We start from the raw sequence: 18,235 nt of genomic DNA on the forward strand, positions 1-18,235 counted from the left end.
TCTCTAAAAAAATAAAAATTGTGTGAGAGAGAAAGAGAGGGAGAGGGAAGGAGGGCGAGCAAGAGAGATGTGCGGGTATGGAGGTCAGAAGAAATTCTGTGGAGATGGTTCTTTCTACGTTTATGGTTCTGGTAATATATAATCCAGGTCACCTGTACTTTTATCCTCTCCAGGGCCCACAAACAGACATTCTTTAGAAAACAGATTACCATAAATTGTGCTTTGAAGTTCACATATGCTAAAGCATATGTGCTGCACACCCCACCCAACACACAGAAATAAAGTTTTAGGGAGGCAGGCAGTGGTGACGCACACCTTTAATTCCAGCATTTTTTAAGGAGGCAGAGGCAGGTGGATCTTTGTGAGTTCAAGGTCAGCCTGGTCTACAAAAGCTAGTTCCAGGATAGTTAGGACAGTTAGACAGAGAAACTGTCTCGAAAAACAAACAAACAAACAAAAAAAATAAACAACTCCCCCCCCCAAACAGTAAATTGTGTGTGTGTGATGGAAATGTAGCTCAGGTGGAACAGTGCTTATTTATCTAATGTTCTGAAAACCCAGGACTCAAGACTCAGAATTCCATAAAACTGGTGTGGAGACACGCAACTGTAATTCAAATACTTGGGAACTGGCAGGCAGGAATCAAATATTCAAGGTCATCCTTGGTTACATGAGATGTAGTCCCAAAAACTAAAATAAAAATACACCAGGTCTATGAAATTGTGTTAAACATTTAACTAGTTAAGATTTGATTTCAGGGGGCTGGAGAGATGGCTCAGTGGTTTAGAGCATTGCCTGCTCTTCCAAATGTCCTGAGTTTAATTCCCGGCAACCACATGGTGGCTCACAACCATCTGTAATGAGGTCTGGTGCCCTCTTCTGGCCTGTAGACATACACACAGACAGAATATTGTATACATAATAATAAATAAAATAAAAAAAATTCTTAAAAAAAAAAAAGATTTGATTTCAAGCCGGGCGGTGGTGGCGCACGCCTTTAATCCCAGCACTCGGGAGGCAGAGGCAGGCAGATCTCTGTGAGTTCAAGACCAGCCTGGTCTACAAGAGCTAGTTTCAGGACAGGCTCCAAAAAACCAGAGAAACCCTGTCTAGAAAAAAAAAAAAAAGATTTGATTTCACATATACAGACAACATTGTCTAAGGACTTTGGTTATGTTAAAATTCAGATATAGTCTTGGATTCTTATATAATTACTCTTTGACATCTGTAGGAGACTTATTTTTAAAATAAGATAAATAATAAGTAACAAAATCCAATGACGCTCAATTCCTTGCTTAAAGGGCACAGTAAGCTTAGTGGTAGAGCTTCTTACTTGGCACACGCAAAGTCCCACACCAAAGGAATCCTTACCCAAACAAAAATTTGTTATGTTTCTAAACTGGCACAGTATTTGCATATAATCTTAATACATCATACCCTAAACTGTAAATCTCATGTCCATATTATTTATACTAGTATAATTGAAATGTCATATAAATAACCACAGTTAGGAAATAATGGATGAGAAAAACTTATAATGCTCATTAATACAGGCACAATTATTCATTCTTTATCCATGATGCAGAGCCTGCACATACACAGTCAACTGTAATTGTTTCTATTAATCCCATTATTAATTCCTTTTCAGTAGAGGCCCACATTTCTTGGCCCCAAAAGATGTTCTACAGGACAAAAAAATAGGTGGAGACATAGTGGAAACAATCAACTAGGTAGACAATTTGACTGAAACTGCCTGATCCTAACCCTTAAAAAGGCATAACTAAGGGAGGAAGACCATATGCTCTGGTTTATGCCCACTGTCTTAGTGGAATTATTCATATTATTTCTGTCACTCTTCCAAAGTGTCTTGGTCTGAACAACAAATTACAAAGTCATCATTCTTAAGCACCTTATAAAAATGATGCCAGGGCAGTAAGCAAATGTATATGTATATACAAATATACACACATTCATTTCCAGGGCTTCCTAACGCAGTTCTGTTTCATACAGCCAGGTCCCTATCATCACCTGAACTGGAACTTCTTTCTGTTGCTGTTTTGAAACAGGCCCTGGATCCCAGACTGACTTTACATTTACCATACAGCTGAGAAAGACCTTGACGTCCTCATTCTCCTGTTTCAGTCTTTGGAGTGAAGGATCAGAGGTTTTCATCATCACCCCTAGTCCATATGTGATGGGAAATCCAACTGAAGTGCTTCCCACAGGGCAAGTACTCTCATCAACTGAGCTATATTTGCCAGGCCCGGGAAACATAACTTCTGCCAAAAACATTAGGTAGTCCCAATTCCTAGAGTAGCCAAACTGATTTTCATTCAAATTAAAGACTATTACTTAGAAGCCATCCAGATAATTCTTTCAATTTCAAACATGCCTTCCCCTGTAAGACGTTATGATACAGTGACCAAACTAGCAATCAAATACATAGGGGAGAATAAGTTTACTTTCAAAATTCAGGTTAAAGGCCAGGGTGAAGTCTAGTATTGAGAGAGGCCCTGCATTTGACCCCTAGCACTGGGGATCTGATTGCAGGAAGGATGGTTTAAGTCAATACCAAGTGCAAAATATCAAGTTAAAAATCAAGGGGATTTGCCTATTTTATAATAGTAAAATAAAAGGTGTCACCTCCCTGCATACAATGTAAAATTTCACTGACTTCAATCTGTAAAGACAAGTGCTTTTGAGTAGTAATATTTGTGAATAATAAATAGAATCTAGTCAGCTTTAAATGGAGAGAAACTAAATTGAAAATCACAAAATGTAAGCTGTGTATGGTGGATCATGCCTTTAACATCAGCCCATAGGAGGTAGTAGCGAGCAGATCTCTAAGTTTGAGTCTAGCCTGGTCTACATAGCAAGCCCCAGGACAGCCAGAGACCTTGTCTCAACATTCCCCTTCAAAAACAAACAACACCCCCCCCCTGCAACATTAATAACAGCATGTGTAAGAAAGTTTAATACAAAAGAGGCTGGAGGGCTGGAGAGATGGCTCAGAGGTTAAGAGCATTGCCTGTTCTTCCAAAGGTCCTGAGTTCAATTCCCAGCAACCACATGGTGGCTCACAACCATCTGTAATGGGGTCTGGTGCCCTCTTCTGGCCTGCAGGCATACACACAGAGTATTGTATACATAATAAATAAATAAAATATTAAAAAAAAATAGAGAGGCTGGAGAGACGGCTCAGCAGTTAAGAGAGCACTTGTTACTCTTCCATGGGTTTTATTCCGAGCATCATCTACATGGCAGATTATAACTATCTGTAACTCAAGGGATCTGATGCCTTCTTCTGGCCTTGGAGGGCACTAGTCACACAAGTGGTACACATACATAGATGCAGGCAAAACACCCAAACAAATAAAATAAAATAAAAATTAATTAAAGGAAAAGAGAACAAAAAAAAACATTTGGGGGCTGGAGAGATGGCTCAGAGGTTAAGAGCACTCACTGCTCTTCCAGAGGTCCTGAGTTCAATTCCCAGCAACCACATGGTGGCTCACAGCCATCTGTAGTGAGATCTGGTGCCCTCTTCTGGCCAGCAAGCAAACATACAGACAGAACACTGTATACATAATAAATAAATCTTTAAAAAAAAAAAACATTTGGGAGGCAGAGGCAGATGGATCTCAGTGAGAGGAAGGAAGGAAGGAAGGAAGGAAGGAAGGAAGGAAGGAAAGAAGGCAGGCAGGCAGGCAGGCAGGCTGGCTTCAAGAGTTGAACATGCTATTTCCTTCAATGTCAAAAACAGAAAAGAGGGCCGGGCGGTGGTGGCGCACGCCTTTAATCCCAGCACTCGGGAGGCAGAGGCAGGCGGATCTCTGTGAGTTCGAGACCAGCCTGGTCTACAAGAGCTAGTTCCAGGATAGGCTCCAAAACCACAGAGAAACCCTGTCTCGAAAAAAAAAAAAAAAAAAAAAAACAGAAAAGAAACCAGGCATGGTGGTGTAGACCTGTGAAGCTAGTACTTGGGAGGTAGACGCTTCTAGACTAGCCTCAGCGAGATCAGACTCTCTCAAAAGATTAAAAAAGCAAAATAAAGTATCTAGAGAATGATTAAGGTTAAATTGTAAAATTACTCCACATTCTTAGATTTACCCTCGAAGATAATGACCAGTTTCCTACCTGCGTATCAAAAACTTAGCTAGAAGCCTTGAAATAGTTAGTTGGGGTGTTCATGGTGGCACCTGAGTTAAATCCCAGTACTTGGGAGGCAGAGACAAGAGGACCTCTTTGCTCTGAGAATTTTAGGTGATTCTCATCTACAAAGTAACAGACAAGTCGGTGCTACATTGTAAGGCCCTGTCTCAAAGTAAGATTTTTCAGGCAGTCTTGCTGCTTTCTTCAAAAAACAAACAAAAAAACTGAAGGGTTATAGGCAATTATCAGGTATTTAAAGAAAGCGTATTCTTAACTGCAAAGCAAGTTAACTCTGTCACTGCAAGAAATAAATACATCAAAGTCACACAATTTTCAAAACCCCTAATTTGTGTCATAAAACAAGAACTTTATACTACTAGTCAGGAGATGAGCCTAAAGAATATACATAAAAATAAAAATATGAAAGAAAGAAAAGTTCAATATCTAACTAGAAAGAATTCTAGAAAAAAAATTAAATGAAATTAAGAAAAATTTCTACTATTAAAGGAAATCATATTTTCAAATTCAACCAAAGAACCAACTTGGAGACATTTTTCAATTTTTCAACACAAAAGAAGTTCTTCAATTTTCCAGAGAGGAAAAGAATGTTACAATAAAAAAAAATTAGATATAAAAAAAATCAGATACTAGTGGGACATAGACAGGAGAGTGATATCTTCAAAATTCAAGAGAAAATAGTTATTGTGCAGAAGTCTGTGCCCAGCTTAACTATGGAGAATAAGTACTTTTTAAAGACATCTGAGGTCAACTTTTACTATTATATATGTACCCAGACAAAACAAAAAATAAACAAAGATAAGAAATTCTGCAAACCATGGAAAAAACCCAGGTCTACAGCTATGCAGCAGGCCAGAAATCAGGGTAAGGTCAAGCAAAGTACGAAACCTCTGACAGAAAGATGAAGACAAGAAACAGAAATACTAAGATATAATCACTAGGTCTGGTGACACATGCCTATAATCCTAGTTAAGAGGAAGAGGCAAGACCATTAGTAGTTCAAAGCCATCCTTGACTACATAGTAAGTTTGAGGCCTACCAACTCTGTCATAAAAAAAACAAATGATAGGCATGGCAATTAACAACAAAGGTATGATCCCGAACCATAAGAAGATCTTATAGTTGGATAGAAAGTACAATCGAAAAAAAATTCACCTTAACTTTAGAGTAGGTAGATTTTTCCATTAAGTGTACAGGACTAAGTGTACAAGAGGAATATACATAAAAATAAAAATATGGAAGAAAAAGAAGTTCAATATCTAACTAGAAAGAGTTCTAGAAAAAAATAGTAAATGCAAATAGCTCCTAGTAGGATTTAGAATCATAGCTTGGTATCTGGCTCCATAGTAACTTCTTACAGTTAGAATAAGGCAAGTTTTTGTTGTTTTAAAAGTTCTAGAATAGACCTAACTTACAGAAGACAAACCAGAGAACACAACACTAGTAAAAACCATAGTACAAGAGGGTTAAGAATATATGGAAAGAGGAAAAGCACAATGCTTCAAGATCATTCATTCATTCATTCATTCATAGACAGAGCTTCTGTGTGTGCAGTCCTGGCTGTCCTGGAACTTGCTCTGTAGACCAGACAGGCTGGCCTCAAACTCACAGGGATCCGCCTGTCTCTGCCTCCCGAGTGCTGGGATTAAAGGCGTGCACCACCACTGCCCGGTCACTCTGTAGACCAGGTAGGCCTTGAGCTCATAGAGAGTCAGTCGGGATTAAAGGCATGTGCCATCACTGCCCGACTTGTTATTTTATTATTTGATTAAGAGAAGAGAGAAGTGGGGAGATGATGTCGGTGGGAGATCTGAGAGGAGTTGGGGAAGGTAAAAAAAATATTGCATGAAACAACTTAAATAACTCACATATTCAAGTTGGAACAAATTAAGGGATTTATAGATTATTCAGTGTGATACTTATCAAAATTCCAAAGACTTTTTGTAGAAATTGAGAAATCCATTTTAAAATTCACATGAATCTTAAGGGATCCCCAAAGTCAAATAACCTTTAAAAGAGAAAAAACACAGGAATAAAACACTTTGTTACAATTTTCAAAGCAGCAAAAGCAAATGAGGGTTTAGTATTCAGCCATAAAAATATATGGAAAATAACTAGAAATTGTACCAACACATAAGATATCTAGGCTGGGCAATGGTGGTGCACACCTTTAATAGCAGCACTCAGGAGGCAGAGGCAGGAGGATCTCTATAAATTCGAGGACAGCCTGGTCTACAGAGCTACTTCCACTACAGGCCCCAAAGCTACAAAGAAACCCTGTCTCAAAAAACCAAAAAAGGTATCTAAACATGGAGACAAAATACTTTACAAAGCATTATTTTTGTCAAATAAGTAAACATGCTGTAGAGAAAGGAAAGGAAATTTCAGTGCTACAAGCTGTAAGCATACTAGGCTATTCTGATTCTATCTACTGTACTCCGGAGTCTGAAACCATACTACTCAAGGTAGCAGACAGATCTTCAAATTATCATTCTTCAAGGAGGTAAAGACCTGCATACAAAATACAAATCAATGTACTGTTTCCTTCCAGAGAATTTTGCTTAAAAAACAAAATCAACCAACACCAAAAAATAGGCAAAAAAAAAAAAAAAAACAAAACAAAAACCAAAACCCAAACTAAACAGAAACATCTACCTATCAATGAGCAGCATTTATTTATTTATTTTATTTTTTATTTTTTTGGTTTTTCGAGACAGGGTTTCTCTGTGGTTTTGGAGCCTGTCCTGGAACTAGCTCTTGTAGACCAGGCTGGTCTCGAACTCACAGAGATCCGCCTGCCTCTGCCTCCCGAGGGCTGGGATTAAAGGCGTGCGCCACCACCGCCCGGCAATGAGCAGCATTTAACACCAGCTAACAAGTGGTCACACAAGCCTACCACACTTTCTACCATGCTAGTTCTTAGAGAATGGCAGTTCACGAACAGTTAGAAATCAAAGACTGTTAACTTCTAGCCTCACCAGGGCTCCAAATCTCCAGGGTTGTTGTTGTTCATATCTATGTGTTTGTGGCAAATGCTGTACAAATAACATTTTCTGTACTGCAGAGACATGAAATAATTAGAAAGCTCTTTTTTTTTTTTTTTTTTTTTGGACAGGGTCTTATTACGGGCCTGGAACTGATCACTATGTAGACTGGGACAGCCTTGAACTCCCAGAGATCTGGTCTCTTCCTCAAAGCACTGGTGTGCCTCACCACTCTCTTTGAAGGGAGAACTGTAAAAAAAACTTTTCCTGTCTTAGTCCTAACTCTGGGTAAAGAAAACAAAAACCTTTATAAGACAACCCCTTGGAAATTACTTATGACCAAGATCTAAACAACCAGTAAGCTATCTTAACAGAATCTTGCATTGACTTTATTTTACGGGCTACAAACTATTTCCCTTTGCAGAGATGTTGCAAATGCAAACAGAAAACCTCAAAAACAAATTATACAGATCAAAATTACCATAAAGAAATAAGATATGATGAACAGGAGTTGGTTGAATAATAACTACATTTAAAGAAATAAAGGAGTATCAAATCTAAGATCAAAGAATAAAAAGAGATGGATCAAAAATAATTGAATAGGGTCAGGCAAGACAACACAGTGCATAAAGGTACTCCACCAGACCTGCAAGCCTGAGTTCTAACCCTGGAAGAGAAGAACTGACTTCCATTAAGACTGTCGACATCCACACGTGCACAAATAATAATAATATGTAACTTTTCAAAAGACATTATTTAAAAAATTAGATGGCTGGGCATGGTGATATACATTTTTAATCCCAGTACTAAGGGGCAGAAACAGGAAGATCCCTGTGAATGGCCAGCAAGGTCTAGGTATTGAGCTTCAGGATAGCCAGGACTACATAGAGACCTTGTCTCAAAAAGCCACAAGATTAAAATAAAAATTAAAGAAAATCAGATGAAGATGGGTATGGCCATGCACTCTGCAATCCTCAGTACTCAAGTGGCTAATTCAGGGCCAGCATTGGACACTGAGTTCCAAGCTGGTTTGGGAAGTTACATTATCAAGATACTGCCTCAAAAAACAAAGCAAAACCATTCAGAGATGATAAAAAGCCTCCATCAGGCAGAGAGGTGGCTCAGTGGATGCAGGTCCTTGTTACTGGAGTCTGACCATCCAAGTTCAATTCCTACAGGTGAAAGGAGAGTTCAGACTATGTCTTCCTCTGGTTCTATCAAATGTTTCAAGTTTGTAACATCTTTTTTTGTTATTTATTCATTCAAGACATGTTTACATGCCAGGCACCACTTCTCTGGTTGTATACATAGTTTGCTTTAGCAGTGGATCACCAAACATGAGGCTAATAACCAGATTTACACTGCTCCTGGAATACTGATAGTATTCTGTTTGAGGGCTACACAAGTTTGCCTATTTTTATACGTTACCAAACTATCATATGTGAAGTTTTCTTTTACATATGTTTCAATGGTTTTTAAAAGGTTTGTTTGTTTGAGACAAGGCTCTGTGTAGCTTTGACTGCCCTAAAACTCCCTAAGACTCTGGGATATGCCTACCTCTGCCTCCTGAATGCTAGGATTAAAGACATGCACCATCACTGCTCAACCAAAAAGTATTTAAAAATATTTTTTAAGACTTAAATTTAAAGATTTTAAGAGAATGGGTATTTTTGTCTGCATCTATGTCTTTGCACCACATTCATGCCTGGTGCCTGAGAAGGTCAGAAAAGAATGTTGGATCCCTGAAACTGGAGTTTGGCATAGTTCTAAACCACTACTATGTGGTTGCTAGGAACTGATCTCAGGTCCTCTGTAAGTACATTTAACTGCTGAGCCATCTCTCCAGCCCTGTTTTATTTACTCACTTGTATGTATGTGTATGTGTGTGTGTGTGTGTGTGTGTGCACGCACACACACACCAGTTATGTATGGATGGATACCTAGGAAGCCAGAATAGAGTGTTGTATTCCTTGGAGCTGGACTTATAGGTAGTTGTGAGCCAGCTAATATGGGTCCTGAGAGCTGAACTCTGGTGTCTGAACCTTTTTTAAAGCTAGGAATGTTGTCTTACACCAGTAAGCATTTTGAAGGTTGAGGCAGCAGGTTTATCTTAAGTTGGAAAGTAGCTGGACTACTTAATGAGTGCCAGGTCACCCCGGATCACAGAATGTAACTGTTTCCAAATACAGTAATACTTTTAGTCAGATCCTCCAATTTCCTATTTTGCTATTTCATGAAAAGTCAAGTGGAGAGATTGCTCATCCATTAAGAGCACCTGATGCTCACTCTTCAAAAGAACCCAGATTTGGCGCTGCTATACACACACATACTCCACTCACACATTAATGACAGTACACATAAAAAGTCAATGACTGTTACCATAGTGAGCCCCACAAGTATAAATTCTTTGAGAGCACAAGCTCTAAAAATCAAGTACCAATATCACATGAATTATAGCCCTGGTTGTCCTGGAACTAGCTCTTGTAGACCAGGCTGGCCTTGAAGTCACAGAGATCAGCCTGCCTCTGCCTCCCGAGTACTGGGATTAAAGGAATGCACCACCAGAGTCTGGTGAATTATAGCCTTCAAATTTCTTTTAACACACAGATATTAAAACAAACAAACAAGCACATGTTTATTTTATTACCTTGATTTTTATGTATTAAGAGCTACACTTCACTAGGCTTTATCAAACATTAAATGATGCTACCTTTGAAAAACGACCTTAATCCTGTGCCCTAACAGAGTGGTGCCACAAACAATGGATATGGACTGTGTTGACCCTTCAACCTTTACTAAGTACATTATCTAGGTCATTCTAACACTATCAGTTTTTGCAATTCTAAGTAATAATGTAGCTGACTATGGAAAAAATAAACCCATACCTTTAAACATTCTATACTCTCTACATTCTAGCTCAACTATTGATAAGCATAGCACTATCTCTATAAAGTCTTAATCTAATAATCTATCCTTTTATTTTTCTAAATACTAATTATTTCTTACAAGATGTTCTAACACTTTAAGGATAATCCTTGTTTCACTACAACCATTAAGATTCCTTTATCAACCGGGTGCATGGTAGCATACCCAGGAGGCAGAGACAGGTGAATCTTTTTCAGCCTGGTCTACAGAGCAAGCTCCAGGAAAGGCTCCAAAGCTACAAAAAAAAAAAAAAAAAAAAAAAAAAAAAAAAAAAATCCTGTCTTGAAAAACAAAAGCAAAAAACAAACACACAAAAAGATTACCGTAAAAAACTTGAGATTTCAAAAATCTCATTATAATAAGTATATTAGAGTTAATGGCTTGGATATTTAAAAACTTCATTAATATAATCTCTTTTTAGGACTATGCTTTTGCTCTTTTCCCTTAATGTGTCTTGTAGATTTCATTGCTTTTACTTCTAGTCAGTTTTGGGCTCTATATAAACATGGGTAAGGCTGGGGACTTAGTTGTGGAACACTGATTTAAGTAAACAAGAGTTATTTGGCCGGGCGGTGGTGGCGCACGCCTTTAATCCCAGCACTCGGGAGGCAGAGGCAGGCAGATCTCTGTGAGTTTGAGGCCAGCTGGTCTACAAGAGCTAGTTCCAGTACAGGAACCAAAGCTTTGGAGAAACCCTGTCTCGAAAATTAAAAAAAAAAAAAAAAGTTATTTGAAATTAGTAACTTAATTCAACACTGCTACAAAAGGAATGCTAATTTGTTTTGATTATTGAGACAGGATCTCCCTTTGTAGAACAGGTTTGCTTTGAATTTACTCAGAATAGCTAAAATTCTGGGATCACAAGTATACACCACCACCATATCCAACTCATGAAACTCAATTTTTTTTTTTTTTTTTTGGTTTTTCGAGACAGGGTTTCTCTGTGGCTTTGGAGCCTGTCCTGGAACTAGCTCTGTAGACCAGGCTGGTCTCGAACTCACAGAGATCCGCCTGCCTCTGCCTCCCGAGTGCTGGGATTAAAGGCGTGCGCCACCACGGCCTGGCTTCAATTTTTTTTTTGAAAGTCAATTTTTGTATGATTTAGTACAGAAAATTCAATGGACTCTTACTGGGTTTCATTTCTGTGTTTTTCTTCCTTCCCTACTGAACTGAAACTGAGATCTACCATTGATACCAACATCTATTTTATAGTTAGCATATGACAGACATAAATTGTAAGTTCTTTAAAAATGTATGCGCTCCTATAGTATTGGTAGGCAACTTTCTAAGAACCATGCTCTATGCTAGGAAATGTTGTATTTAATCTTCACCTTGAGAAAAGGTGGCCAAAGAAATAAAATCTCAGAGAAGTTAGTGACTTGGCTAACAGACTAAAGAAATGGAGCTGAGGTTCAAATTTAAGGCTAACTAGTTTCCAATTCAAATCTTTCTGAGACCATGTACCACCATAAAGTCAAATCTACCTATCACTTCAACATTCTATACAGGGTTATTTTGCCTCATTCTACAATCCTCCAACCCTCTTTAGAGTAGTACTAGTGATTAAATTCTAGGCCTTGAACATGCCATGCAAAAACAAAAAACAAAAAACTTAGCAAGTGCCAGACAGTGGTGGCCAACATTAATCCCAGCACTCAGGAGGCAGAGGTAGGCAGATCTCTGTGAGTTCAAGGACAGTCTAGTCTACAAGAGCTAGTTCCAGGAGAGGCATCAAAGCTATAGAGAAACCCTGTCTCGAAAAACCAACCAAGCAAACAAACAAACAAAACTTACCAAGCTATACTTCCTTCAGTCCTTTCAACCTACTCCTTGGCTATTAGTAAAATATACAGGAAATACCAGAAGTCTAATAGCAACTATCCTTTTTTTTTGGGGGGGGGGTCATTATTTCAGATTTTATACATTTAATATATGCACCCTAGAGTCTCTGATTCGGCAACGGGAGAATACATGGAAGCTGAAAAAAAATTAACCACCAGTAAATTTCCATCTCTATGAGTGGTTTCAAAACATTTTTACCTAGTTAGTCTTCTCTCTCTCTCTTTCCCTTCTCACATTAGTAATTAGTCTGTATACCCTACTAGTGTTACTTTTAAGACAGTACTATTAACTCTATACAAATACAAAGTATAAAAAAATAAAAAACCTAAACTAAACTGGCAAATCAACCCATTCAAGGTGATCGCTTTTGCCTGCCCAAATTATTGTAGTAATAAGTTATCATTTAGAAACACATATGCAAAAGAAACCTCAAAACAGTTATATGAGATGCCTTCTTTTGACTAGCAGATTCTTAAAATGCTCACCAAGCAAGCATAGAATGTTAGCAGTTGGGAGACTGAAGCAGGAGGTCTGTAAGAGGCTAAGAAGGGGAATGATTACTTTGCATTACTTTGATTACACAACCTTTATATTGTCTGGAGTCAATTATTACTGATAAGAATGGTAAAAATGTTGCCAAATGATTACTTTAAATAGCAAACTTTATTGAAGGTACAGTTAACATTCAGATATCAATGATACCTAAAGCTACATCTTAAGAAATATAACTAGGTTAAGTACCAGCTAAAGATTTAAGTTACCCAGAGAAGAAACTAAATATGAAATGACAAGAAATGTTCAAGATTTTTCTCAAGAGTAAGTGACAAGAAAATGGCTGCTTAAAATACTAAAAGAAAAGGTTATTTTTCTGTTCACTGGAGAACAGAAATTACTCTATAATAATTTTATTACACATTTGTAAATGTTGTAACCCCTTTAAAAACTCAAGTACTGCTGGAGTGGTGGTGCATGCCTTTAATCAATCCCAGCACTCAGGAGGCAGAGGCAGGCAGATCACTGTGAATTTGAGGCCAGCCTGGCCTACAAATTGAGTTCCAAGAAAGAAAAAAAAGAGGGTGAAAGAAAGATTTTTGTTATGAGAACATTAGGACCCTCCCCCCATTAAGAATTATCTGAGAGTTAGCAAGACAGCTCAGCAGGTTAAAGCACTTGATTCACAAGTCTGATAACCCAAGTCTGGTGACCAAAATACATGATGGAGGAAGAGAATGAACTACTAAAAGTTGAAATCTCATCTCCACATGTGTGCTGGACACACACTTAACTGGACATGCACATACACCCACACAGACAATATTCAATAATAAACAAAAAGCAAATGAAAAAGAGGCTAGCGGGATAAGGTGGGTGTGACTAATAGAAGCATACTGCTGGTTAAGGCAGGAGGATCAAAAATTTAAGGTTATGTTTCTCTACACAGTTAAGCTCAAGATTAGCTTGAGATATGTGAGACCCTGCCTCAAAAAAAAAATAAAAATAAAAATAGGAGAATCATCTTGCATTGGCAGCAATGCCTATAATCCCAACACTTGGAAAATGGAAGCAAAACCTAGAGTTCCAAGTTGAGCTTGAGGTCAACATGGTCTACATGGTGTGTGTGAATATATATGTGTTTGTGTGTGCATGCACATATAGATTTATGCTATATATGTTTAAGAGTGTGGCGTTTGTTTTGAATGTTTCCTCAAACAGTAATCCTCCCTAAGGTTTTTCAAAATTTTTTAAGTTTTTGTTTGTTTGCTTGTTCATTTTTCAAGACAGGTTTTTCTCTATGTAGTCTTAGCTATTCTGGAACTCATTATATAGAACGGGCTGGTCTTGAAGACAGAGATCTACTGCCTCTTCCCTCCAAGTACAGGGATTAATGGTGTGTTCCACCACACCCCGGCTTATTTTTTTTTAATTTATTTTATGTGCATTGATGTTTTGCCTGCATGTATAATTGTGTGATGATGTCAGATCTCCCTGAACTGTAGTTAAGAGTTTTGAGCTGTCATGTGGGTACTAGGAATTGAACCTGGGTCCTCTGGAAGAACAGATGCTGCTCTTCTACCGAGCCTTCTCTCCAGCCCCCTTTTAAGTTTAGCATGTCTAACAGTGTACCTTCTCAACACAAGAATTCTCAACTAAGCTCACTTTCTGTCATGAAGCCATCTTAGTTATTTTCCATGGGAGAACCCGCCTAGTCTTGTGCCTCCACCCATAAATTAAACATCTTATCAGAAATACATAAACACACACAAATTCAAAATTTTTTTCTAACAGGAAGTAAATCTTCAAAAGACATGTCATTGTTAGGGCTACCTGTCCTTAAAAAATACACACAACAGGGAAAAAAAAATAGAAACTGAGACTTTGCAGCACAAAGACTGAATAAATGCTCAACACAGAAATGTTTAACATGAGCCGGGCAGTGGTGGCGCATGCCTTTAATCCCAGAACTCGTGAGGCAGAGGCAGGCGGATCTCTGGGAGTTAAAGGCCAGCCTGGTCTACAAGAGCTAGTTCCAGGACAGGAACCAAAGCTACAGAGAAACCCTGCCTTGAAGAAAAAAAAAAAAAAAAGAAAAAGAAGTGTATAATATGAATTATCATAAATGAAAACAATCTAAAAGCTATTTGGAACTCACTTAATCTCTTTACAACACACCAAACTAACTCTTTAGTATATCATTAACAAATATCAAAGCTAAGGCTGGGGATGTAGTTTCCTGGTAGAGCAAACTGCCAAGCAGCATGAAAGACACAGGTTTCATTTCCAGCATGAAGGATAAATCTAAGGTAAATTTAGTCAAATAGATTACATATAGCCGTGACTAAAAAAGCTAAGACCAGAACTGACATTTCAGAAGTTCACTCTGAATTACCTATACTCAATGTTATCAAACAGTCCATTCACATGTAAAAGACTTTAAAGAGTCCCCAGAGTTTTGAGACCTTTCAAATTAAGAAACATATACATGCAAACTAAAACTAAATTCTTTCACTTCCTAAAGTTCCATTATAACTTTAGGAATTAACTAGCCAGAATTAACATTGCTGGTATTAATTGTATTTACTCATCTTCCTCAAAACATTAAGATTATTGAATATGAATTCTTGTTTTTTAAAATACCAGTAACTTTCACATTTGCCTATGTAAAAGGCAATGAGTCTTAACAATGAGTTTGGTGATCTATGTATAGTTAACATCAAGACCAGTCTTTTCAGACATACATACATTATCAAAACAATTCAACAAACTGGAATATTATTTTGTTCAAGCTGGGATTAAATATTCACACAATATTGATTGGATTCAAATTTTTTTACATCTATAATCCTGCACTTAAAAAAAAAACCCCAAAAACTGCAACCAATTCATCAATTTCAATATGTCAACAATTAATAATGCAAATACGTCATTCAGTGGATACTAAGAAAACAGAAAAATACTGTACAAAATGCACAAAACATTTTAATGGTCAAACACAGCATCTTCTAGTACACACGGTACTTGTTCGCTAGTAGTAGGTTTACAGCCACCGATGCCATTAGCTTTCTCATTTCCTGAAAAAATAAATTGTCTTCACTATGTCCTCTTCCTTCAAAAAAGATTTTTTTTTTTTTTTTTTTTGGTTTTTCGAGACAGGGTTTCTCTAGTTTTGGAACCTGTCCTGGAACTAGCTCTTGTAGACCATGATGGCCTCGAACTCACAGAGATCTGCCTGCCCCTGCCTCCCAAGTGCTAGGATTAAAGGCGTGCGCCACCATCGCCTGGCCAAAAAAGATTTTTTTGAAACTTTGCTTGAACTTATAAAACAAATGACATGTTAATGTCTGAAATGTACCAAGATTTTGCTCTGACAATATAATTTCAGTCCTTTTTCTCAACACAGGCCTCAAGAAAAAGACTTGTAAAATGCCACAAAATATTAAGGCTTTCAACAATCAGAAAAATACCAATGTCAGCAATATAATACACTTACAAATTTTAACACCTCTTCAGATAAAAAAAATTCAATGGGGGCATTATGTCTATGGATTGGCAGAGAGTCTTCTTTTTCGGCAATATACAAAATAGCATTTCTTGCAGTAAATTGTATTTTAAGATTCCATTAAATCAGGTAACTTTTTTCTCCTTTAGAACTTTCAGCCCCCAAATATTAACCAGCACCCCATTACATGTCCCCCAAATCAAGATGATATTGCTATTCAAATTTTGTTTTTTCCAACGCGCCCCTTTTAAATACACAACTCGCCTAAGGCATATGAGATGAAAAACTACCTGAGTTTAACCAGGATGAATCTAATATCTAAGATACGCAATGTAATACACGCAGAAAGACAATACTCAAGAGCTGGGCGCTTATGGCTTGAACCAAGAGACTGTCTTACTTCGATCCTGGCAAAGTACAATAAACGCATCGTTTTGTCTTTGTTTCTGCGATAAAGATGTACAAAAATTGCAGCTACTTTTGCAGTGACAGCTATCTGAAGGCAGAGGCTTCATTCCGTGCATTACAATGACTCAGTACAAAGTCCTCGTATTTTCTTTTCCCCGACGGGGAGGGGGAGGGGGGGGAGAGAAAGACCCGAAAAGAGACTCGCTGCTCCACCTAGCACCGTACTCAATGGCGAAAAAGGCTCTGCGCTAGAAACTTCGCCCACCTTTCCCAGTCTCGCAGCTAAACAATTCACAGGTGGTTGGAATATTACCATCCTCTCCGAGCAAGAAAACCACAGGGCATGGGGATGGATGCAGTGACGCTGGCAAACGGGCAGTCACTCTGAGGGACTGGTGGGGGAAAAGGGTCGGGGACTCGGGACCTAGTAAAGGTGCCCACAAAGACACGTTATCTGGGCTCCGGGGGCGTCGCGACAGAGGCCGCTGCGCCCGAGACTCCCTGCGAGGCCCCTTCGCTCGCTCTCTCCGTTCCCCGAGCCAGAGGAGGATAAGGGGTGGGGGCTGGCAGGGCGGAGGCGGGGGAAGCCGAGGGGCCAGCGGCGGGCAGCTGGGCTCCGCTCCAAGGCCGCGGGAGGCCATTTTACCTCCGGGGCCGTCCGAGGCCCCAGCAGCCCTCCACGTCCCCAACCCTCGGTCGTCACTCCTCCCCCACCCTCGCCCCTCGGGGGCCGCTCCCCGACGTCGGCAGGACCCGGCGGGAGGGAGGGGGAGAAGGGGACAGGGAGTGGGCGGGAGCGGGGAGGGTGCGGGGCCCGGCCGCGCCAGGGAGCTGGGGCGGTGCGGCGGGGGCGGGAGCGGCCCGCGGGGCCCGAGTGCCGGCGGGGTAGGGACCGCGGGGCGCGGAGGGAGAGGCGAGGGAGAGGGCGGGGAGCCGTTACCTATACTGGGCCGCAGCCGCCGCCGCCGCCGCCCCGCTGTGGGTGAATCCAAAGTAGTTGCCGGTCGCCATTTTGGCATCTTCCCCCAGCCGGCTGGGCACTGCGGCGGGCACGGAGAGTCGGGTCCCATGGCGGGAGGGCAGCCGTGAAGGGGTCGGGATGACGAGGGAGGGCAGGGGAGAGAGAGAGGGCCGTGAGAAGCCGCCCTGGCCGGCCAGGCCGCGGCCGCACCGCCGTCCACCTCCCTCCCCGCACTCCCTCACTCACTCGCACGCCCGGGTGGCGGCCGCCGCCTCCTCCCCGGAGCTGGCCCCAACCCCCGCGCCTACCCGCCGCCCGGGGCCGGAGAAGGGCAGGGCAGAGGCCTCCACGGGCCACATTAGACTCACCATAGGTGAAAGAAACTACAGGGCATATGGGAATCATGGGCTCGGGCTGCTGCTGCTGAACTCTGAACTCTCACCCGCTGCCTCCCTCAGCCCCACTCCTTCTCAGCGGAGAACAGACCGCCGCCTCCGGCCGCACTGCGCAAGCGCGCTAGTGCGCTGCATCCTGGGAAATGTAGTCCTCACGGCCCGGGCCAACTCACCCTCATCCTTCTACCCCCCCACCCCCCCCCCCCACCCCAGCGAACTGGCGCAGGGCCCCAGAGCAGCGGGTTTCTGGGCTGTGGGTGTGGGGCTCCCTCGCGGGACCACGGGCCCGATCTTCTCCCTAGTGGTGGTGACCCGCAGCCGCTGCGGGGCGTCTACAGGGCGGAGGAGGGGAGCCTCGCCCGGCCGCGGGGGAGTCGAGGAGCGTGACGTCTATTGGCCTTTTCGCCGCCTTACTTTTCCACCCGTTTCCTTCTGTTTTGCGTCTGTGTTTGTTCCCTATACTTCAACCCTCCTCTCGCTTTGATTTCTATTAGATTTTTTAGCTGAGCTAATTCCTGTGGATTGTCTACCTTTAGAAAGGGGGAGGGGCGGG

At 40.6% G+C, this 18,235-nt stretch overlaps 1 protein-coding gene across 5 annotated transcripts in view; it reads right to left on the reverse strand.

Annotated features, from left to right (window-relative positions):
* Zfr (zinc finger RNA binding protein) overlaps window positions 1-17,861 on the reverse strand; it is a 66,291-nt gene extending 48,430 nt beyond the window's left edge. For 2 of the 5 annotated variants that reach the window (XM_041631019.1, XM_041631017.1), the window contains exons 1-2: window positions 17,656-17,861; window positions 17,267-17,366 (exon numbers count right to left, since the gene is read on the reverse strand). In XM_041631019.1, coding sequence (XP_041486953.1) covers window positions 17,267-17,366; window positions 17,656-17,692 — 137 coding nt within the window. In that variant the 5' untranslated portion in view covers window positions 17,693-17,861. The remainder of the gene's footprint in view (window positions 1-17,266; window positions 17,367-17,655) is intronic. The other 3 variants (XM_041631020.1, XM_041631018.1, XM_041631021.1) reach the window with 2 other exon arrangements.
* Window positions 17,862-18,235: the final 374 nt, after the last annotated feature.

This window comes from Microtus oregoni, unplaced genomic scaffold (genome assembly GCF_018167655.1).
Source record: "Microtus oregoni isolate MIOR12 unplaced genomic scaffold, Mior012 000036F_ref0000092, whole genome shotgun sequence".
NCBI lineage: Eukaryota > Metazoa > Chordata > Mammalia > Rodentia > Cricetidae > Microtus > Microtus oregoni.